The sequence below is a fragment of the Lutra lutra genome, chromosome 4 (assembly GCF_902655055.1).
Source record: "Lutra lutra chromosome 4, mLutLut1.2, whole genome shotgun sequence".
NCBI classification, from domain to species: Eukaryota; Metazoa; Chordata; class Mammalia; order Carnivora; family Mustelidae; genus Lutra; species Lutra lutra.
In genome coordinates this window covers 11595999-11619782 of record NC_062281.1, presented here as the reverse complement: position 1 = coordinate 11619782, position 23784 = coordinate 11595999, and the positions used below count along the sequence as shown (strand labels likewise).

The 23784-nt window shown below is 51.2% G+C and overlaps 1 protein-coding gene across 5 annotated transcripts in view; it reads right to left on the bottom strand.

Annotated features, from left to right (window-relative positions):
• Positions 1 to 1071: 1071 nt before the first annotated feature.
• ASAP1 (ArfGAP with SH3 domain, ankyrin repeat and PH domain 1) overlaps positions 1072 to 23784 on the bottom strand; it is a 354464-nt gene continuing 331751 nt past the window's right edge. For 3 of the 5 annotated variants that reach the window (XM_047728532.1, XM_047728533.1, XM_047728534.1), the window contains 6 exons: positions 22775 to 22945; positions 14666 to 14735; positions 12372 to 12430; positions 7126 to 7625; positions 5544 to 5666; positions 1072 to 3114 (listed from right to left, as the gene is read on the bottom strand). In XM_047728532.1, coding sequence (XP_047584488.1) covers positions 3040 to 3114; positions 5544 to 5666; positions 7126 to 7625; positions 12372 to 12430; positions 14666 to 14735; positions 22775 to 22945 — 998 coding nt within the window. In that variant the 3' untranslated portion in view covers positions 1072 to 3039. The remainder of the gene's footprint in view (positions 3115 to 5543; positions 5667 to 7125; positions 7626 to 12371; positions 12431 to 14665; positions 14736 to 22774; positions 22946 to 23784) is intronic. The other 2 variants (XM_047728535.1, XM_047728536.1) reach the window with 1 other exon arrangement.

Genomic DNA, 23784 nt, shown 5'->3' with positions numbered 1-23784 from the left:
CCTACATGACAGTGAACACCCCTGAGCCCCGTTTTTGGGCTCTGTAAAGCAGAGAGGTGCATGCATATTTCTTGCTGTCTTGAGGGCGAGAAGAGATCATGTAGGCCCAGTGCCTGGCCCTGGGTCTCCTCCCCACATGGCAGTGCTGGGAGCAGCAGCTACAGGAAAAGAAGGAAACGCCCAGCAGCCCAAGGGCTGGGCATCGTCCTCCCTCTTCATGTGGAGTGGGTGCATGGAGGTGGGAGTGGGAATGGGGGGACCCCCAAATGCTGAGCTCTTATGTTTTGTAAGCTGAGGGAAGTGATGGACATTTATGTATCCAGAGCAAGCTGGGACAGAGGAGCTGGACTGACCTGTTATCTACCCCCACGCCCCACAAAGCCCAGCCAAGTGGAGTCTTGACTCTCTCCAAGGGGAATAGAGTGGACAACTCACAAAATGGCTTGATTTCAGATGTTTGGGATCAACTGAGAATATGTTTATTTAAAAGCAATTTAAATATTAAAAAAAGTAGAAATTAACACATACAGTACTGAGAAATGGTCACATTAAATACATGTGAAACGACAAGCGTACTGATGTCTGCTGGTAACATCCCGATGAGAGTTTGGAATTTGCCTCGTGGCACTGCGGGCTTCCTACACGACGCACAGAGGTTCTGGGCAATAAAAAAATAAATAGCAGTTGCTGTTCCACAGTAAAGTAAGACACAGACTATTTGCAGAATGTAACTTTCCCTTCTGGGGGAAAAAAGAACTAATTAACTTTTTTTTTTTGGTAAGGTTCCATACCTTCAAAATACTATATCAAGTACAAAACTGCAGATTTGCAGTGGCTCACTGAGTTGAAGAACAGTATCAGACTCACACTTGACCAAGATCCCCAAAGGCATTCCTACCTGGCTTTCCTATGTCCCACAGGAAGCTGGATTAGAGGGAACTCAAATTCCTCACGGAAAACAAAAACAAAACCAGAGCTGGGGGAGAAGGTATTAAAAAATGCATTTGTGTAAGTGGTTTCAAAAGAAGAAAAAGGACAGACAATGACTCCATGTAATTTTAGACATCGAGGTTTTGAGTTTTTTAGAAAACCAGTTTATTTTGAGATCAGCTGAAAATACTGTAGGCCACAGAAACAAATAGTTCTTTAATGCAACTAAAAATGTGTACTTGAATGAACCAGGACTCTAGGTCACTTCGGATGGCGACTTCCTGTCCTGCCACCAGTGAGGCCAGTAAGCGGGGCTGCAGTCGCCCAGCCGCCTGCCACCACCACTCTCGCCTTCTGTGTGGGGCTCATGGGGTACCCCCCTGCCCAACCACCCCACCCTGGGCGGCAACTGCTTAAACTCACTTTCCAGGAACAGCTGAGAAGTTGTGTTGCAGGTCTGTCATGCAAGGTTTACTTATTAGGTGGTTATTCCGAGTTTTCGTAGTACTCACTTAAGCAGAACTAAATGGATACTCACTGAGCACGGAGACTCTATTAAGGACGGCTTTTCCTAGGGGTTCGGTGGGATGTTGTGCTTCTGTGAAATGAACCTTCCTCTCTTACTGCCGAGGTCATGGGCTTAGTAGGATTAGCTTTCTGTGTGGCGGCCCACAGAGCCGTGTAAGCAAATGTGATGCCAGAAGGCCCCAGGGGTCTTGGAATCAAGAGGGCAGCCCTGCTGACCAGGGAGGGCAGCTACCGTGTTCTTGGCAAAGTCCGGGGCTGGCGTTCTAGCGGTCAGACAGACGGATGGGGCCCGGACAGGCGGACACGGAGGGACACCCGCTCACAGCGCCTGGCTGAGAACTGGCCTGACCATAACGTGTCCACGGCACCGAGTGTGAGACTGGCAGGCTCGCCGCCGACGGGGGCAGAACCGGGAGCGCGGAGCAAGGAGAGGTGGCGTCAGCACCGGGATTCTGCGGCAGCGGAACGGCGTGAAGGGCCGACTTTCAAATTCCGTCATCTTCGTGAACCATCTTGTCACGCATTTGAACTGATCAAGGAAAAAACTAAGAAAATAATTTAAGTTGATGTGTTCGGGGCTTTAACACAGGCGAAGGACGCTAATCAGAAGAGGAGATGGAACTTCACGCTCTGAGAAAGCCGAATGACTGGTTAGAAACAGATATTGTTGCAATCTTATAATTTCTGCTTTAATGGCGATCAGGTTAAAAAACGTACAGTTCCACTTGTCCATACTATTCCTTTATAAAAGGCAGATTTCGGGTAAGCTTCTAAATGCATGCATAATGTAGAGGCTAGTGCTTCCTGGCGGTCCTCAGTTCCTGAAAGTTGAGCTTCTTCAGGTGTGTTCTAAGCTTTTGTCAAAATAGTCGTGAAGGATATGTTATTTTTGCATAATGAGGTAATATCTCAGGGGCGGGCACTCCTCACCAGAAGACCATGTACACCCACCTGGCCTAACCTGCATGAGGCAGCGGGGACCGGAAAATGCCACCAAAGGTGTCGGGTCGGCGAATATTTTGCTGAGGGAATAACACTTACATTGAACCGAACACTTCTCTGCAATAAACACCAGCGCCGGTTTTTGTAGCTGTAAACTGTGTACACAGATAAACTACAGGCTGGTCTGTCCTGGAGCTAGAAGTCTCGCCTGGAGAACAGAACCCACCGCTTTGCTAATGTTGCGTTTGCAGTAACACAGCTGAGAACACTGTTGCGTTAGGAACACAGAGTCGATCCCCTGCCTCTCCACGGTTGCTGGAGACACTCTCATTTGCAAAGCCAGCAGTTCCTAGATTCCTGGTTTTGTCTGTCTGCTGGGAAAGCAGCACAGAGGTGGGAGTGCTAGATGGCCAGGATGGCAGACCAGTAAGGCGCGCCGGGTCCCAGGGCCCCCTAACACTGGCGAGGGCAGACACCCCCTGGGTATTTACAGCACACACCACAGCCCTCCTGAGGTGGCCCTTCCGGGAGTCTCTCATTCTGTAACAGCAGCTATATACACACGTGTGCACGGGGTTACGTGGAGGCAGCGGTCTCGCATGACGATGTGGACAATCTTAATTAAGGTTCTGCTTTTTGCTAGTCGGATAGGATGTGAACAAAGGACACTGGAAAGACCCCCTTCCTTTCAGGCTGTCCTTCAATGTGCCCAATCTGTAGGGAGAAGAGAAAGTTGTCAGGCTGGAGGCAGCTGGCAGCGGCCCAGTGACAAGCCCCGTGGGTCACAGTCCCCGTGGACTCGGGGTGGAAGGCGCGGACCCTCCCCCGCCCTCTGGGGGACCACACAATCGCAGCAGAACAACTAACCACAGAAGGTGAAGGTGCGGCCCACACCGTGCACACGCGGCCTTCCCGTGAGGGCGCCCTTCCTGGGACCCTCGTCTTATACCCGGGGTGTCCATGGCCCACCCCCCCAAACCAGGTAGAGAGCCTGCCCGTGGTCTCCCACAGGCTGCAGACTCGAGTCCGTGCTCTTCACCCAGGGCACAACTGCCTCTCTGCTGAGCGACCTCAGACAGGCCTTGCGGGCCTCTTGTCTGGAAGACGGGGCTAAAATACCCTTTCCTCTCAGGCCTGTGGTGAGATCACACAGTCACCAGTCACCCAGGTGGGAAGGGCTGCTCTGGACAGAGCTTGTTTTCTGGTTGCCGTGCGGGAAGGAGACGGTGAAGGCAACTCTACCGTCTGCTGCCCAAGCCTGTGCCACAGTCACCCGCGAGAACTTGCCAGTGATCTCAGTTAGACCAACACTCATTGCAGGAAAGAGAATCCCATTGCGAGCCTTCCACAGAATGAGCAGGACGTGCACGCTGGCTTCAAATGACAAACGCAGAGAGAGGAGGGCGGCTGTAAGAGGTGGGCCAGGCCAGCTCTCATCTCCATCCACAAAGCACCGGCGGCGCCCACGGCGGCTGGAGCAGGAGCTGCGGGCTAGCCTGGGCTGCTTCCTCCGTCTCCCAGGTCTGGGACCTTGGGCCACCACTGGGCTACTGGGCTCGCTCTTCTTGAGGGTGGAACGGACTGCAGACCTGGCTTCCCCGGCTCAGGGGGCCTCACTCAGTTGGTGTCCTGCACGTGAGCGGGTTTTGTGACTCGGCAGTCAGTGGTGGCAGGGGCAGCACTGTTTTATGTCTGGCTTGGCAGATGTGCTGACAGCACACAGAACTCCCACTGAGGACGATGCTAGAGGCACCGGTGAGAACTTTCCACTTACTCCCTCTGGGTCCTCTGCTGTCGTCACCGGTTTCTTAGCAAAGGATCTGATCACTACCTGCTTATGATAATATCAACGTATCCCCAGATGAGTTCTTGGGACATCTTTGTGAGGCAGGGTTACTCCTGTCCCGTTTCTGAGCAGGAAACAGGCTCATGGAAGGAACATGCCTTAGCCAAGGCCATAGAACGACTCAGGGACTTGCGCCAGGGTCTTCGGGGCCCATCTCCTTGTCATGACTCCAACCAAGGTGGCTCTTGAGCAGGCTCCAGGCCAGGAGCAGGCCCAACCCTAACGGAAGAGGCAGGAAAGGCCACGGGGCCATCCCCAGCACGTCCCTCCCCGAGACAGAGAGAGAAAGAGGCCTCATCGCTTCCTCTGGGGCACCCCTGCTTCAGCACCCTGCAAATTCAGGGCCAGTAATTCTGTTCTCCCAAGCATCCCTGGCTTCCACCGACCAGAGGCTCAGGGCAGCGCCCTCCGGTCCTGACAAGTGAAATTCCTCCCACACAGCCAAAGGTCCCTGGAGGGCAAAACTGCCCCTGCCTCTGGTCCAAGCAGAATCCCTATGGCTGTGACCAAGAGTCTGGAGACATTCTCCAGGCCCAAAGGTGCATGCACACCTGTACATGTGTGTACGTGTGTGTACGTGTACGTGTAAGTACACGCATGTGTGTTTCTGGGCCAGCGCGGGCTCTGTGGGCTGAGCTATGAACCACAGGCCCCTTTGGGCTGGCGGCACACAGGCTGCCAAGGAAGCCGTGTCTCCACACCGATGCTGGGAGGCACTCCGCCGGGAGAGAAGTCAGACCAGCACCCACGATGCCTCTGGCCTGCCGGGTGTCCCAGGAGCCTCACTCAGACAGACCCATGGGGCCGTGCTTCACATCACTGAGAATTTGCAAATGGCCACTGCGTGAGGACAATGAGGTCTTTCCTTCCAGACACCTGGGCAGCAGGTTTTAATGTAAAAGGGATTGTCACAGGTATTTTTCACTTACTCTTCTAAAATCAAGAGGAAGGGGTCACGCCCCACTTGACAAAGACAGAACCACAGGCTGGATGAAGGAGCCTGAGGCCGGCATGGAAGGGGGAGAGCACTCAGGCTCTGAGAGGATTCGGAGCCTTGACTGCCTGCTCCCAGCTGTGTCACGTGCTTAGCCCTCCCGAGCTCCTGTCTCACATCTGAAATGGCCGGAAATGCCTGTGGCTCACAGGCTGTGTGAACGCGAGGGTCCATCACATGCACACGTTAATTCTCCCGACCCCATTTCAAAGCCCCGCGGCTGTGTGTCTAGCATGACCGAGGTAAGGGAAGACAGCCGGCGAGGACGCTGGAGGGGCAGCGGGCGCCCGGCCGGGTACGTACCCACCACTCCTGGTCCTCCTCCCCTGTGACGACAATCACTTCCCCCTCCATGAAGGTGAGCTCATCGTCGTTGTCCGCCTGGCAGTCGTAGATGGTCTTCACTCGTCTCACCTTGTTTTTCCCCTTCAAGACAGAAACGGGGCTTTAGTGGGAGAAAAGGACACACTGACCTTGAGCGCGTGATTTAACCTCACTGAGCCTCAATTTCTCCTCTGTCAAGGGGGAGGCCTGTCCGCCAGGAGCCCAGGAGCTGTGTGCTCCCTCTCTCTTCCCGAGCACTAGGATGGAGCCTGGCGTTCGGGAGGGCCCGCTGCCCATCATGTTCACAGGCAAACTGTGGGTGGTGACTGACATCCAGCCTCACCAAAACCCCCGAGGCTCCCTGCCCTCCCCACCCCCAAGAGCAGCTTGCAGAGATGACAGCAGAGTCTAAAAATGGATTTGGGAAACATGATGTAAAGAGAAATGTGCAGCTTCTGCATACTGAATGCACAGCATAAACAAATTTCTCAATCCCCTCGTGGAAGTACTAAGTCAGCACATGCTGGTTAAACAGGGCGGTGGCCCTGGGCGGGAGGATCCCAGGCAGTTCCCTGAAATGTTCTAATTTGTGATCAGTTTTCACTTATGCTTTTATCTGTTGGGACTGCTGGTTCTTTGCAAATAGGAAGATGGAAATAGAGAAATCCTCTTCTAAACGTTTCTGGAGCTTAGCTCATTCAGTAATCAGTATTAAAAAAAAGCAAGCTGTGTCTCTCTGTGTCTTGGGTCAAGTGAGTTCTCTGCGCCCCGGTGTCTCCCTCAGTCCCCTTCTCCTTTCTGCAGCCTGTCCTGGGCAGTGCTGGCTGGAGGGACCACAGCTGTGCACGGCTTAGTGGTCTCAGCTCCAAGGCCCACAGGGGCTCCTTGATCATGGGAGGATTTGATGAGGGCATAAAACCACCGTCAAGTGCAGAGCCTGAGGCGGCATCTTGCACAAGCCCATCTGGGGCGCCAGGACTCCACTCTCTCATGGCAATGCTGTTCTTTTTTTTTTTTTTTTTAAAGATTTTATTTATTTATTTGACAGAGAGAGATCACAAGTAGACGGAGAGGCAGGCAGAGAGAGAGAGAGAGGGAAGCAGGCTTCTTGCTGAGCAGAGAGCCCGATGTGGGACTCGATCCTAGGACCCTGAGATCATGACCTGAGCCGAAGGCAGCGGCTTAACCCACTGAGCCACCCAGGTGCCCCGACAATGCTGTTCTTATAATGAGCCACGGCAGAACCGTTGTGTGGAGTGGGGGGCCTTTTGGTTCTCACTGACTGTGCTCTTCAGCCTGGGACACCAGGGCCCCTGCTGGGGTGCAGAAGACGGCAGGACCAACGACCACTGAATCCTCTGGCTCAGAGAAGTAAGTAATGGGCCCAGGTGCCGCAGCGAGTGCAGGTCGTGAAGCCCGCCGGCTGGAGTCCAGCACCCACGTCCCTCGCCACGGGGCTCGGCTCTGCCGCACCACGGAACCCCAGCTGGGGCACAGGCCCTCCCCCAGGTCTCGGAGTGTGGCAGAGTCTGCCACAGCCTCAGAACTGGCCTCTACCCACCGTGTTGATTTTCCTGGGCAGTGGTACAGGCGTCTCAGGCAGGGCGGGCGCGAGGTCATTGGCATCTTCGGACGCTTGCTTTTGGATGGCATCTCGGGACTGCACGTTTGGGGAGAGATCTGCCGGCTGTGACTTCTGGGTGGCGTCGGGGGGCTGCTGGGCCTTGGGGGACACCTCTCCAGTCTGGGACTTCGCCAGCAGGTCTCCCAGCTGCGGTTTGGGAGGCAGGTCCTTCATCTGTGGCTTGGGAGGTAAGTCTGCCAGCTGGGGCTTGGGGGGCAGGTCGCCCAGCTGGGGCTTGGGGGGCAGTTCTCCTGGCTTCGGTGGCAAATCTCCGATTTGGGGTTTGGGAGCCAGTTCTGTGGGCTTCGGTGGCAGGTCTCCGGGTGGTGGCTTTTGTGGTAACTCTGCCAACTGCGATGACTTCTGGAAGATCTCGGCTGGGATGTTGCCTTTGTCCAGGGAGAGGTGATGGCTGGTTTCTGTTTTTCTTAGTGCCACTGTGGGAAGCAAGCACAGAGAGGGAGGTCTCCAGAGGGGCCCCAAGGCAGGGAAGTGCTGCCCTCTCCTTTGGTCACCGCGAGGACGGGGACTGGTGGCGGTGGGGGTGTGTGTGTAGTGTGTGCCTGCTCCAGGGCAAGACCCAAGTGCACAGGTGTGCAGTGCCCGTTCTTAGAGGAAAAAAGCTGGAAGCCTGGAAGGTGTCCACATGACCATATGTGATTTCATGCCTCAGTTACCTAAGAACGGGATGTCCAAACTAATCCAGAACTAAAAAAGAAAAAGAAAAAAAAAGACTGGAATACAAACAGGTTATAGAAAATTAGACATATAGAGTTAGGTTTTCCACAAAACTACCACCTAAACATAGCCACTTACAGTAATGTCCCGTACTTCCTTCTGGACTCTTCCACACATTTTCCATAGATAGAACTGTGATCTGCTTTTATCTATATACTGCTTTAGAAAGCGTTATTTGCCAGGTCAATAAAATTCCTCTAATGGCAATAGATAATTTTTTAAAAGATTTTATTTATTCATAAGACAGCATGAGCAGGGGGAGGGGCAGAGGGAGAAGGAGAAGCAGGCTCCCCACTGAGCAGGGAGCCCAATGTGGGGCTCGATCCCAGGACCCTGAGATCATGACCTGAGCCAAAGGCAGACGCTTGACCGACTGAGCCACCCAGGCAGCCAGCAGTACATAATTTTTAATGTTGCATTCTGTCCCATTCCATAGCTGTATCAGAATTTAAATTCCCCATGTCTCTAGGATTCCCATACTACATACGAGGTCAAAGGTCTCTCCTCTCGCCACCTCCGCCACCCCTCTGAATCTCTGCTCCACTTTGGTGATACAGCCACACCTACTTAGGAAACCCTACACCAGATTACAGCACAGACTTTGTAACTTTGTTTCTTGCCCACTTACTATGTTCCAGAGAATGTGCTAGGCAGGTCCTCCCTATTCCCTGTATACCACCATGTCACGATTCTAGTTTGTGGAACCATTCCCACAGCTCTTGGCACAGCTCTATTGGTGGGACCTAGGACACTGAAGACATGTCTCCAAGCCCAGCTCCACCATGTACTTGACTTGCTGTGTGATCTTGGGTAAATGACACAACCTCCCTGTGCCTCACCTTCCTTATTTCTAAAACAGGAGTTAATACAGGTAAAGAATTTGTCAATAGGAGGCTCTAAGTATCCTCTAAGGGTATTATCACTACTGTAAGGCAGGGTTCTTTGAGGCCAGGATTCATATTTTTACTTATCTTTGGAACGCTGGCTCCTGGTATGTATAGAGGCCAAGCATATCGTCTGTATTCAGCAAGGAAACAGCTGACTGAGGCACACTGAGTAAGTCACACTAAGAATTGTATTCTGGAAGTACAATACATTCAGAAGGATACTCTTACAGTTTACTATGAACAACAACAAAACAAAACAAAACAAAACAAAGAGAAAAGATGAACCCCAGGGCTGCCAACCATCAGAAGCTGCACCGTGGCTGCTTCTGCTCATGGCCTGCTCAGCCACGTCCCAGGTCACCGGCTGGCCCTTGACCTTCAGCTGATAGGGCTCAGCTCAAGGAGTTCAAACAAGCCAGAGTCCTCTCTTGCAAGTCACACACCGTGTAAAGGCAAGTCTGAGGCAGCAGTAAGTGGGGCTGGGGAGCTTCCCGAGGCAGCAGGGCTGGCCAGCCTTGCTGTGCACCACTCATGGAGGAACAGAAACTTTAAGCGCCAGGCGGATGCAACCCCAAGACATTTGAGTCTGGTTCGAGGAACTGGTTCTTTAGGAGGGATGGGAGCCAAGCAATGCGATGCTTGTGGCCGAACGTGTGGCATGGCGTCGTTCATAGCAGACAAGCTGTGCTCCGTGTGGCTGCGGGATGACAGGGTCCACCTAACACTTCACGGCACCAGACAGCAGAATACCGTGCAGCCAGTAAAAGTTGTTTGTGATGGAAAATGTTTCTGATGTATTATGTGAACAAAAAACACCCCCCACTTAAATCGAAACCTAAAACAAAAAAAGTACAGTAAAAAAGATACAAACTAATTGTGTATGTTGGGTGATATAAGATGACAGGTGGTTTGTATTTTTCTTCTCTTTGATTGTCTGTTATTTTTTAAAATCTTCTACAATGAATACATGTGCTTTTATAATAGGGAGAAACAAAATAAGAGAATTTCTCCTCTAGGGAAGCTTGCCCAGCCTTTGGCTGTTCCTTTTCCAATCTGGTTTATGTTTTCCCCTTTCCAGTTAAAAGTCCTTTCTGACCCTCCTACCCTCCTACTCCTGCTGGTGGGAATGTAAACTGGTGCAGCCGCTCTGGGAAACAGCATGGAGGTTCTTCAAAAAGTTGAAACTAGAGCTACCCTATGACCCAGCAACTGCACTACTGGGTATTTACCCTAAAGATACAAACATAGTGATCCGAAGGGGCATGTGCACCCGAATGTTTATAGCAGCAATGTCCACAATAACCAAACAATGGGAAGAACCTAGATGTCCATTAACAGATGAATGGATAAAGAAGATGTGGTGTACAGATACAATGGAATACTATGCAGCCATCAAAAGAAATGAAATCTTGCCATTTGCAACAACGTGGTGGAACTAGAGGGTATTATGCTGAGCGAAATAAGTCAATCAGAGAAAGATAATTACCATATGATCTCTCTGATATGAGGCATTTGAGAGGCAGAGTGGGGGGCTTGGAGGATAGGGAAGGAAAAAGTGAAACAAGATGGGATCAGGAGGGAGATAAACCATAAGATACTCTTAATCTTATAAAATAAACTGAGGGTTGCTGGGGGTTGGGGTGGGATAGGGTGGCTGGGTGATGGACATTGGGGAGGGTATGTGCTGTGGTAAGTGCTGTGAAGTGTGTAAGCCTGATGACCCACAGACCTGTACCCGTGGGGCAAATAATACATTATATGTTAATAAAAATAATTAACTAAAAAAAAAAAAAAAGTCCTTTCTGAACTACCCTTTTAACTCTGAAGGAATGACAGGCAAACTTCCCCCCAAACTGGATCACAGTGTCACTGCTGGAGTGAGACTCATTAGGAATAAGAAAGAGATGCTGGGGCAGGGACTATTTCCTGGGTGTCATGTGCAGGCCGGCAGGGGCATGTGGCCGTGAGGGTAGGGTGGTGGGAGGCTCATGTCCTGTTCACTGAGAACACAGAAGCCAAGTCATTTTGAGGACAACAGAGAAGGTGTGAAGGAGACGAGGGGTAGCGGAAGGGCGAGTCAGAGGACCCAGCAGAGGGAGGGCACCAGGCAGCCTCAGAGGCTGCGTGAGCTCAGGAGTCAGGAAGCAGAGCGGAGCTGCTGTCCGGACTCTGGTTCTCCAGCCCAGAGCTGATCAAGAGAGCAGAACCGGCACAGGAGGCATGAGGAAGAGGACAGAGAGTGTTAGGAGAGACGCCTACTTACGAACCAATGTGGGACAGTGAGAAAATGGCAGCAGCCATGGGGGTTGAGCAGTTGGGCTAAGAACTGGTGTGGTTTGGGAGCAAGATGAAGGGAGCTGGACAGGAAGGTGGAAGGAATCAGGCGTAACGTGTGATCAGTGGGGGAAGAGCACAGGGCTGACTCGGGGGCAGACTGCTGACAGATTTCGGGGGCACAGTGCCCTGAAAACACCTCCAACTTCTCTTGGGATCAGGACAGCCCTTTGGGCAGAGGTTAGAAGAGGAAAACAATGACTTGAGATAAAGACTCAGTAAATCCAGGGAAAGCTTCCTCTGTGTTCCACGGAGAATGAACTGACAGCCACCTGGGACTCTCTCATTATACTACACAGGAGCCCGGTCAGTGCACTGCCAAATATGCCACTTTCCCAAAGACCCGGGGGAGGGGTGGATCCCAGCTTCCCATCGTGAATCCCTAACTTTGACTTCTGGGGACAAAAGTCTTATGTAGACATGGAAACCCATGGGATGGCCACGAGTCCTTTGAGCCTCCATCTGCCCTGTGGCCTTGCAGCCCTAAGTGAGGATGGACAAGATGAACCAAAGGCGTCTGTGGGTGTTCTCAGCTCCCAAGCTGGAGCTGGCAACAAAGAAGAAGGAGCAGATAAGACAACGGACATGCTGGTCTTACGGATGAAAAGCTCGATCTGGATTGAGGAAGATCTGGTCAAAGAACCAAGTGTCTTTGCTCGGCAGGGAAGCAGCATTTACAGACACTGCTTTCTTGTGCTTCTCAGAGCGCGAGTATCTCTACTTTGCATGATGGACGTCATCCCAGCAAAGGATTTCTGTGCCATGGAAAGTGAGGGGCTTTCTGAAGCACGACCTCATTTCGTCCTCACAAAACCTCACGAAGCCGGTATTCCTGCTCGTGTTTACAGGTGAGGAATCAGGCTTCAGGAAGCTTCTGAGTCCCTGGCCCAGGCCACACGGTGAGTGGCAAAGCTGGTCCTGGTTCCCAGGACTCACACTGTGCTTTGCAAGAGAAGGGATGGTATCTCCAGACCCAGGGATGATAGCATATCTTCTAGAAAAGGACTGTAATTTTTTGGGAAAAGTATAGTGTTTTGCTAGTCATAAAAACTGAGTTTATAAATATCTTTCTTTGTTGAATAGATACTTATTGGGCACCTACCACATGCCAGATGCTACTTTAGGCATCTGGGATTAAGCCATGAGCTTAAGAGACAGAGACTGCTGTCCCCTTGGAGGGCACCGTGACAGTCTAATTATGTGAACACGAGAAAGAAATCTTACCTTTCTGAGGTAGTTTAGGAAGAACTCTTGGACCAAGGGCAGTCTTTGCAGAGCCGGTGCTAATTAATAAATAAAAATCATTTAGCATCTCAAAATGTTATAATATCGCTAGTAATCCAATATTCAAGGAAATCACAGAGTTATGCTGAATTCTCTAAAAACCCTTTCAAAATTTCTTCAAGAAAAGATTATGGTCTGTTTCCCATAATTCAAAATTTGGCTGGGGAGGACCCAGGAAAGGGTGAACAAGGCAGCTCTAGGAATGACAAAGTCACCATCTCCACTCCTCAGGTAATGACTGAGTGTCCGGCGGAGCATGACCGCAGGGGGCCACACTGAAGTCTGTCTCCACACAGGACACTATCTGCCACCCTAACTCTTGCCACCCCCCCTCCCCCCCCGCCCCAGGTGAGGACATTGATGTCTGGGGACTTTCAGCAGAGGGTCCCAAGGCTGGCCAGGGGAGGAGCTTATAAATGGAGACCTCGTTCTGTTCATCACCAGAGCGCAGGTGTCCTTGGGGGTACGAGAGCAGACAGCGTGGGTCTCAGACCTCCAGACTCTCCCTGAGCTTTCCCTCCTCTTGGAGCACTTACAAAATGAGTGGGGAAAAACACCCAAGTCTCGGGAACAAAAGTCCACCCCGTGGGGTCTGAATGATCCAATGCCCCTCCCCATGCCCCTGCCACCACCGATATGCCAAAGGCTGCGGAGGGCACATGCGAGCCGGCTGCCACGATGCTCCTTCATTAAGAGGCTGGAGCTATTCTCAGAGGATGCCAGGGCCCGGCAGCCCCAAGGGCGCAGAGAAGCCGAGCACCAGAGTCCTCTGTGCCAAGAGCGCCTCTGAATCTCCTATTTGTCCTCTTCTGCCCTAGGATGTCCCAAGGTTTGGCTTTCCCCTCTTTGTCTCCTAACTGCATTTAAAGGAACAGGGAAAGCCAAACCAACCAACCAAAACAGAGTCAAAGAAGATGAAATGCACGTGCTGTCACCTCCTAGCCGCTCTCTCCTCAGCTCTCGTGAAATCCTACTGCCCCCAGACTATGGACGTAACGTCCCTGTGAATCTGAAAACCCAAAGCTGAACCCCTTTGGCGCAGGTTCTCAGGGAAGCACACCTGTCGACTACTGACGTGAGTGAGACGGTGATTCCGGACCGAGGCCCTGGATCAACAGCGAACGCCTGTGGGCCTGGGCCGCTTCCTGCACAAACGAACACGAGGCTGCCACTGTGTGCACATGTGTGTGCGTGCATGGGTGGCTTGATTCTCTTTAAAAAGCGTTCTGAAGGCACTCTCCATGTATCATACACTCTCTCCCTCTGGAAGAAGACCCCAGAACTGCAGTCTGAGTCCCCCCCCCCCGCCCCCCGCCCCGAGCTGGGTGGAAGGGGGATGGAGCAGGAACGACAGGCGGGATGTGAGGGGAAGGGATGATGGGACGTGGCATCTGGAGGACCATTGGGTTGAGTCCAGCTCTGACATCTGCCACCACTTAACCTCTCAAGCTCTTAGGCCCTTCCCTCAACTATACAACGGAAGGAATAGTAATCGGTCTTTCTGACAAAGACGTAAAGACTAAGTAGGACAGTGGCATTAACATAAATGGAGACTTTGTTTTGCTCTTTGATAAATTCCAGAAAGCAATCCCCCTCTACCAGCTGACTCCTTCTCCCCGAGGTTTTCGGACTGGAAGTGGCTCTTTGTGTCTTTATCTCAGATCAGGCCCCTGGAGAAAACTCTTTGCATTGGGATTGGACAGATGTTGCCCACAGAAGTTCTTCCAAAGTACCCGGTTTCCATGAAAGGAGGGAAGGAAGGGATGCTGCTTTTAGCCTAGCTTAAGCAAATCTTACAAATGGGGCACTTGGAGAGTCCTATTTTTATGTCTGAAAATCTCTGGGCCGTCAGATTTCCCTGAGGACTGTTTTAACTCCCAAGTCTGCAAAAACGAGTCAAGAGAAACAAAACAAAGCTACTTAATTAAAAATTAAAAATACAGCCTCATTCTGGTAGACTCTGACATGAGGGAAGCGAGGCCTGTCCCCACCAGGAACCTGGAGGGAGCAGAGCCTGGCACTGGACACCCCAGCCTGCTGATGTGCCTGGACACAGTGGCTTGTCCCGGCTGGCCCCGAGGGCCAGGTGCACAGACAGTATGCGTTTCGTTTCTTCTCCCCATCAGCACCAGCTGGCAGGCCACAATTGGAATATACTGCTATAACACCCATTTCTAGAATTTCGAACAGTGAGCTGTGATCCCTACTGAGAGAGAAAGGTGAAGGCGGCTTACCTCGATTGCTGAGACAGTCCCTCAAACTTGTTTGCGGTCTTACTTGATGATGACGGACCCACATCGTTACCTACAGGGAAAAATCACACATCATGTTGCATCTTCAGACAGGGAAGTGGAGTAACGGGACTTAAGACGAGGCAGACAGGCACCCGCTGGTTCCAAAAAGGAACTGGAAAGTTTCGAGCTACAACAGTATGCATTTGTAACTTTAAAACAAAACTAAGCACCGGTGTGGGCTCTGACAGTGTTTACTTATTTTTTTTTTTAATTTTATTTTTTTAGCTATTCAACGACTATGTCGAAAAGGTGAGCAGCCCGCCCCCGGGCAAGGCCTATAAGATCACAAAGATGACTTTGGGGATGTCCCATTGGCTCAGGAACTTGTCCTTAGCTTGGGTGCAGGGAAGGAAGAGCAAAACCTCAAATTCACCCAGAGGCCACATGCTGGGAGACTAGCCTGGGAGCCAGACTCAGAATACACAACCGGAAACTGTGTGCGCGGACGCTCTTCAGCAGGGTGGCAATAGCGGGCCGTCTGCGGGGCAAGACTCTTAGGTACTCTTGTCATCACTCACTCAGATGTTAGCATTTATTAAGCACCAACTAGGTAGAAGGCTTGGATGGAGAGCAGGAGGCACCAAAGCAAATCAAATGTCACTGTTCTCGCCGAGTTTCTGACCTGGCCCAGGCAATGTGTGTGCACTAGCAAGACTGATAGTACGGAATGAGGTCACCGGTGAATAGGGCTGGGTGCTACGGAAAGGAAACAGCGTCAAACCCCACTGGTAAGAGGTGCAGGGAACGTCCTCTTTGCCCAACAGAGCACCTGAACGGCAAAGCACTTTCTAACGGGGAGGGCGGGGAGCAAAACCGCAAACGTGCTCTCTGTCCAGGAGAAGGCAGGAAGACTGGTGAGGGTAACTCCTGTGTGACCCATCCCACGGTGGGAGAAGCACAGAGCCCCAAGCTGCTGGGCGCTCAGGACGACTCCCTGGGCCCTGCAGGGGCACAGCTGTCTCTGGGGCTCAGCTCATGTCCTTCCCCGCCCTTCAAAAGACTGCCGTGCAAAGTCCAGGTGCGCCCCTTCCTCCCCGGCCTAGACCCCCACAGGATCCCCTGGGTGCCATGGGGAAGGGGCTTGCTGACGAGAACCAGAAACAGGAGGGTAGGTGCAGAGGACAGGAGCGGCTGAAGCACCGAGCTCTGTACCCTACGTGGTATGTCTGCCCCACAGCACCCACGGCTGCCCAAGCGCCTCTCCTCACAACAGGAAGGACTGGCGTCATTATCCTCATTTTAAAGATGAAGAAACGAGGTGAAGGACACTGGTGGCTGCAGGTCACATGGCTACTGATCTACCGGGAAGTCCTGACCGCGGGTCTACAGGCTTGTCGCTACCTGTCCTGTCGCCCCGATGGTGACGTCAATAGCAGCAACCACCGTTCCCTGAGTGTTTACTCGGAGTGAGGTACAGGGTAAGTATGTCACTGGGATCAGGTCCACGAGGTACTGAATCCAAGACCCCTCCCTGCTGTTTTTGAAGAAACACACAAAGCGGTACAGCTAAGCCCAGGGTCACGTAGCTGGTAGGGGTGAGAGCTGGGATACGGAGCCGAGGAGCCGGCCTCCAGGATCTGTACTAACCAGCCTTCTCACTGCTCGCCCCACTGACCCTCCCGGACAGGGAGAGGCTGGCGGAGGGCTAAGGTGGGGCTCCTGGACAGAGCTTTCTGTAACTCTAGGACACACCGCAGGAAGAAACCAGCTACACTGGTGTTATTCCGGCCGGTGATTTTCAAATATAGCTTTATTTTAATAAGACCCTCCTCCAACCACTGGTACATTTCCATGAGCCATCACTGGTACTGACGACTCCTCCCGCAGCCTCTCAGGGATCCTCCCCGCTATGAATGCCACTCACGGGGGCGTTTCTTTTCAGCATGGTGTTTAGTGTGAGTCTTGGGGATTGGCTCTCAGATCTCATACTTTGAAACTTCAATGAGCCGTGACAATGAACATGTCAAAGAAAATTCTATGTTAGGGTAAACCACTGCACCTGTTAATTCCCTTTCCAGGTAGAAAACATTCCAAACCAGTGATTCTTAACCCTCTTACGTGCAGGACGGATTATGACACCACTTGGGCTGCAGAAGGCCCCTTGCTCAGTTTCTGGCCACCCACTCTAGTGTCACACAGATGAGCCATCACCCCAGGGGCTGTGGTCTGACCCCGCAGCCCAGATGTCTGGGTCCTCCTTTAACCCTGCTCTCTGGCCACTCGAGGTGACTATTTCTCTCCAAAGACACTGTGTTTCTCTGCCTCCATAACTTTGGCCCTCTGTCCACTCTCTCTGCAACAGCAAACCCCTCCCACTTGCGGTGAACTCCTAGGCAACCTGCAAGGGGCCTCTCCAAAGCCAGGTTCTAGCCAGACTTGAGCACCCCCTCCTCCCTGTCAGCCTACCACCACTCATCACAGAGCAGTGGTCAAGAGTCCAGATTCTGGAGCCAGACAAGCCTGGGTTTGAACTCCAACCCTGCCATCACTCAGTGGGTACGAGTTTGGACTAAAATGCTTTTTCTACTAAGCCTCAGTCCCCTCACCTAGAAAATGGGAACAAAACAGGATCGACTCCACCAGATGGGTACAAGCATACAAAAGATAAACTATGGAGTGCAGACCACGGTGCTGGGCCGCAAGGAGCATGACACAAATGGAAACTATTATTCACAGCTCTCCGATGGAATGCAACAAAATGATGATGATCTACTCACTGAGCGAGCATCTCAAAAGCAGGTGCTGTGCCCTGGTCATCTTTATAACCTCACTTGCTAGCCCAGTCTCTGGCACACAGCAGCCACTGCGCTCCTGAGGAATGAAGTCAAGGGCCACAGCACTCACTCATCTGCTTCTCTGCCCACAGATTCCTTTCCCCCACACCTGGGGGAAGGCCTCTGTGGTTGGCAGACAGGAATGCCATCAAGCTCATGGCTAGGCAAAGCCCACCTGCCATGCCTGGGAAGAAAAGTGTGACTTGGACACATATCTGAAAAAAGGACAGTATTCAAGAGAGGAGTAAAAACATGGAAGCAGTTCAATCCCCTTTTCTCTCTTCATGCAACTTGGAAAAGAACTCCTGTGTACAAAAGGTGTGTGTTAGCAGGATGCTGGGCCAGCAGGTGAGGAAGCCGTGGCTAAGACTTGGGGTCAAACATTGGGCCAAGAGTTTGTGGACAGACAGGAGGACACTCGCTCAGCAGCGAATGACACACAGGCTTCAGGACTGATCTGGAATAGTGGATCGATACAGGAGCGTTGGAGTCTGAAGTGGGTTCATACACCAGCTCTGAAGTGAGCGGAATGGGATTCTGAACAAGCATTTGACTGCTCTGTGCTTCAGTTTCCTCACTGACAAACTGCAGACAGTGACAGTCTCTATTGTACATGACGGCTGTGATGGCTGAATACGATGACGGATGAATGAGTGTCTGGGCCTGATACATGGGAAATACTCTGCAAATGGTAGTAACCATCACTACTTTCTAGATAAGCATGCACAGTGGGGCGGGGTGGGTGGGAAGCAGAGAGCGGATATGAAAATTTATTGGGAAATCCAAGAAAAGGGAAGAGCAAGACACTTCTGTCCAGAGGCTCTTTTACAAACCAATACTGTTCCATGAGTGGACGTGTGTGCCTTGGATCAGACATTTCAAATGCTGAGTCCTTCACCTTAAGTTCTGGCCTTGAAAGAGAAGTGAACCAATCTGTGATATAGTTTTTCATCTATTATTTGCTCTACAATTAAAAAAAAAAAAAAAAAAGCTTATACAATTTTAAGTCCCAGTGACCAAAGATAAGGAAAGTGATTTCCAGAGGTCATGTAGCCTGGGATTGGTAGAACCCAGATCAGAACCTGGGCTTCCAGAATGTTCTTTTAGTGCATGTTATAGTGGCCTGTGCTGTGCTGTTGCCAGTTCTCTGAAATATCCAAGAGTAGCTCAGAAAACTGAGCTACTCTAAGATATTAATTATAAGACTCTCAAGTGTGAGAAGAGGGTAAATCTTAGGGTCACCACAAACTCGGTAATTAGATGTATTTTTTCCTTTGCTCTTGCCTATAAGAACCTCAGTGTCAAATCTGTGGTCTATTTCCAGCCACTGTATGTGATCTTATATTACACATTTTGTGAAGAGATCACACTCCTGGACTTCTACTTCATTACCTTTATTCTCTCTTTGTCCTCATTTTTAAATTAATTTTACTTAAATTGTGTTAAAATATGTGTTGGCCTATTATAAAAGTAGGTTATAAACAAATTCTATATTTCCAGAAGTGAGATTTAATGACATGCCACTTGAAAAATCAAAGTCCCCATAGAACTGAAATCTGCCCATAAGCCTATTTGTCTTCTCATCCAAAGCCTACCTTAGCAGTCTCCTGAGACAGATGGCTGACTTCATCACAATAGCGGGACAGGAGTAATGCAAGGCCAGGACTATTTCGGGTGCCGCGAACATGGTGCTGGCAGGGAGAAAGCCCAGAGTGGCCTTCCCCATGCACCAGGGGCTCCGTGCTGCAGATGGATGAGGAGGCAGAGCCGGGCAGAGGGGACCTTCCTGCCCGACTACCTTCTCCCCTCCTCGCTTCATGGGCGAAAAAACAACTGTGGACATGGGGAACGGTCAAGACTCACAAAGCGATCATGTGCAGAACACAGCAGAGCACAGAGAGGAGGAGTACAGGCTCTCCAGCCACACAGGCTGGGGACAGATCCTGGCTTCCCGAGTCCCAGCCGTGGGAACTTGGGCAGGTGATCTAATCTTTCCATGTCTCAGTGTCCTGAACGTTGAGGTCCCAGCACTTCCTACTTTGTGGAACTGTGGTTAAGAATTAGATTAAGGACTGGGGCACCTGGCTGGCTCGGTCGGGGATGCATGTGGCTCTTGATCTTGGAGGTTGTGAGTCTGAGCCCATTGGTTGTAGAGATTACTTAAATAAAACTTAAAAAAAAAAAATAGGTAAGTACTATTTAACTAGCCTAGCCCCATTTTATAGTTGGAGAAACTAAGGTATGGAACAACTCAAAATAATCACTGGAAGCGGCTGGGCTACCAAGTGGTAAGGATGCTCAGAATCTGGGTGTGGCACAGGGTTCACACTGGAGCACTCTGCCCTGTGACAGAAAGAGCACATGCCCTTGAATGGAGTTCAGAATGCCTGGGAAAGAGCTGCGCACAGAACCACCGGGGCAACCCTGTGCCAGAGGGGCCAGGCTGGGAGTGCGGTGGTGGCTAGACTGGGGAGGCCCTTTGAACAGGTCCCTCGAGAGCAGATCTTGAAGGATGACAAAGTATTAACACAAATGAGCAGAATATTCCAGGCTGAGGCACTTTATGAGCGAAGGCTCAGATCTTAGAGGAAAGCATGTGGTTTGGGAACCTGGTGTATTTATATGATGGGAATGTTGTGGGGAGGTGAGACCTGGGGACAGCAGAGGCTGTACCTATACCATCCCCTCGTGCCGGTATCCATTCCCTGGGCCCAGATCCTAACGGCAGGTCCACAGAGGGAAGCCGTAGGCATCATCAATGTTGTCGAGGAGACTGATCCCCATTTCATCAGCAGTCTGGATCCCACTTCCAGTTTCTGGAACATCATGTCAGCGGGACATAGGTAGGGACAGACCAGGCCTTGAAGTATATCTCACATACATGCACACGCATCACCTTAGAAAGAATGACCCTGACAGTCTCAGAATTACTATTTAGAGTTGTTTGTGAGTGACCACCAAAGTCTGTGTGTGGAGCACTGTCACTATGCCACAGACATATTCTGGTTTTCCTCCCTCATGGCTGGTCATAGGTGGGAGACTCCGGCTGCGGAGAGCTGCCAGCAGATGGCTCAGGGCCCCGTCCTCGAAAGGCTAGTGGTGACTGTGTTTCCTACTGAAAAATGCTGCTTTCCCACAAATACAAAAGCCCAGCAGCTACTAGGTCTGCTACTGAGTGATGAGTAAGAAATCTAAGAAAGAGATGATTTCTAAGCCAGAAAACAGAAATTCTGTAAAATTAATTGTAGACTGACTGAGCCTATAGGGCGACTTTACACAGAAAAACTGATGAACGACAGGACTGACGTTTAGTGGAATTGGGAAAAGAAGGTGAGTTTATGATTTGTGGTATGAAAATCTGCACGGGTCTGACCTTCAGCTGAATGTTATTGGGTTTGGAAAGTCCTCTTGGATGAAACCTGGGGACGCCTGAAGAGCAGGGATAGCAACTGTGGACAGGTCAAGATCCACACGACATGCCAGTGTGTGTGTGTTCGGGAGACTGCACTGCTCTTCCCTGGCTTGTCTCACTGGGGATCTGAGCTGTCACCGCCCCTCCACAAATGTCTCCTCCTCTGCGCAGCCTTCCCCTGCGGCTTGACGCCATTTCTCAGCATTTCCGCAGCATTCCGTTAACATGTCAGCCCTAATGGTCAAGAACACTCACTCACTGGCTCGCCTGTCTTCCTCACGAGGCCATGGGCTTCCTGAGCAGATGGGTCGAGAAGGCCCACATGACAGGCACGCATGCATACGGAGGGAATGGCCAGCCACACAGACATGTTCGCGCACTCACTGTGGTGCCACGGTCGGATAACAGATGTACCTATACCATCCCCTCGTGCCGGTATCCATTCCCTGGGCCCAGTGCGGCTTTTTCCAAAAACCCAAAAGAATTGCAACACCTTCACGCAGGCTTTTGAAGAGGCCCTCTAATGCATTCAGCTGAATTACCTGTCAGTTAAAACCCGAAACCCATGGAAAAAGAAGCCACGACGAAACTCAGGGGCAGGGGCGCCTGGGTGGCTCAGTGGGTTAAAGCCTCTGCCTTTGGCTCAGGTCATGATCCCCGGGTCCTGGGACTGAGCCCTGCGTCAGGCTCTCTGCTCAGCAGGGAGCCTGCTTCCCCTTCTCTCTCTGCCTACTTGTGATCTTTGTCTGTCAAATAAATAAATAAAATCTTAAAAAAAAAAAAAAAAAAAAAAAGAACAAACAGAAGGCGACCCATGTGAAGGAGCGCGGTCCTCTGGAAAGCTGCTCTTTCTCTCCAGGCCTCTCTGGGACCTGGCGCCATTGGGCTCTGTGGAGACTCTTGGTTCTTGACTTGAATTGCTGTTGGGCTAGTAAGGAGTTCTGGGGAACTAGAAAGTTAGGAAAGATGGAAACTACGTGCCTTGTGGGTGTAATTTTGTCTGTGGTCAGTTGTGCACATTTATTCACCGTCAGTGATTATGGAGGACCTACCACATGCGGGTTCGACGCTAGGCCCTGCAGACACGAGAGACGGATGGAGTCCCTGCTCTCAGGGAGCTTACATTCTAGAGAGACTGAGAAGCAAACACAGAGTACTAATCCATGGTGATTAGGTGCTCTGAAGGAGATGTGGGGGAAGGAAGCTCCTTTAAAGAGGGGGAGTCAGGAGACAAAGGCCGCAGTGGAGAAGGATGGAAGGGAGCCAGCCTCTCAGAGCGCAGGACGCAGCGGCAGGGAGTGGAGCGGCCCAGGAGGGAGAGCCCGGTGTGCCTGAGCAGTGAGGAGGCCGTGTGGCATGAGCAGAGGGCGAGTGCTGGATGGTCAGCCCCCCCCGCCCCGCCCCTGCAGGGCCCTCTAGGTCCTGGGTCAAGCGGCTGGCATTCACCCTGAAGCACACCAGGAAAGCTTTACAGGCGAGAAGTGACTGTGTCTGATTTATATGTTGAGCAAACCTTCTGAATGATACTCTGGCTGTTGTGAGAATGGATGACTTCGCTTTTCTGAGCCTCCGTTTCCTCGTCTGTAAATGAGGCTGACAATAAGCCGCCACACGGCTGCGACTGGAAGAGGTTTACGAGCACCATATCTGGTGCTCAGGGAGTGCTCAGATTAGTATTGCCCTGGTTTTTAAATGATCCTAGAGATCTTCCAGGATGTTTCTTGGCCTCGAGTACAATCACACCCGTGTGTATCCAAGCCCTCATCCGGCGTGTGTGCAGTCTGGCCCGTTTGCCGAATGTGCTAGGTGTCCAATGCCCGCTGTGCCCCACACGCTGCTGGCCCTGACTTTAGGATGACTTACCCCAAGGAACTGCGCCTTTGTTTGGGGGGCCGTGAGGTAGTGGGCTGGGAGGGTCGGATAGGGTTCTCTTGTGTCCGGGTGGTGGGGGAGGAGGCCTCTTCTTGGACAGGGTGGAGCTGCCACTAGAGGTCTGGGTGCTTAGAGGGAGTGTTGAAGGTGGGCCAGTTGGACCTAGAAAGGAATCGAATGGGGCAGGAAGGTTAATCCCAGTCTCACAGACAGAAGAGCCTGTATGCAGTTACTTCCACACACCAAATGTGGTACCGTACACAGACAAAGCGCAAAGCTAGATATGGCCAATTCCATCAACTCGGTAACTCACAAACAGGGGTTTCAAAATTGCTGGTAAAATTTAAAAAAAAAAATCACAAGAAAAGAAAGGGAAGTGTGTGCTTTTAAGGTAATGCCAATCTCATGGAAGACTAATGGGGTTAAGATCCTCATTTAGGTACCACAGGAAAAAAAAAACATACATTTTAAATGAATAATTTAGTGGGACCATCACAACATCTACTGAGGAAGAAGGCACATAACACTATCAGCAAAATCAATGGAGAAAGAACAGAGTATAGGCTAACCCTTCAGGGGGCCACAGGGTGGGACCTAAAAATGTTCACAAAAGAGGATTTTTCTTTCCATTACAACTTTTTCTTTTAGTCACTAATCTTTGCCTAAAGTTTTTTTTTTTTTTTTAAAAGATTTTATTTATTTATTTGACAGAGAGATCACAAGTAGATGGAGAGGCAGGCAGAGAGAGAGAGAGGGAAGCAGGCTCCCTGCTGAGCAGAGAGCCCGATGCGGGACTCGATCCCAGGACCCTGAGATCATGACCTGAGCCGAAGGCAGCGGCTTAACCCACTGAGCCACCCAGGCGCCCTAAAGTTTTTTTTTTTTTTTTTAAATAACTTTTATCAAGAATGAAGAATGATCCGGGACGCCTGGGTGGCTCAGTTGGTTAAGTGGCTGCCTTCACCTGGGGTCATGATCCCAGCGTCCTGGGATTGAGTCCC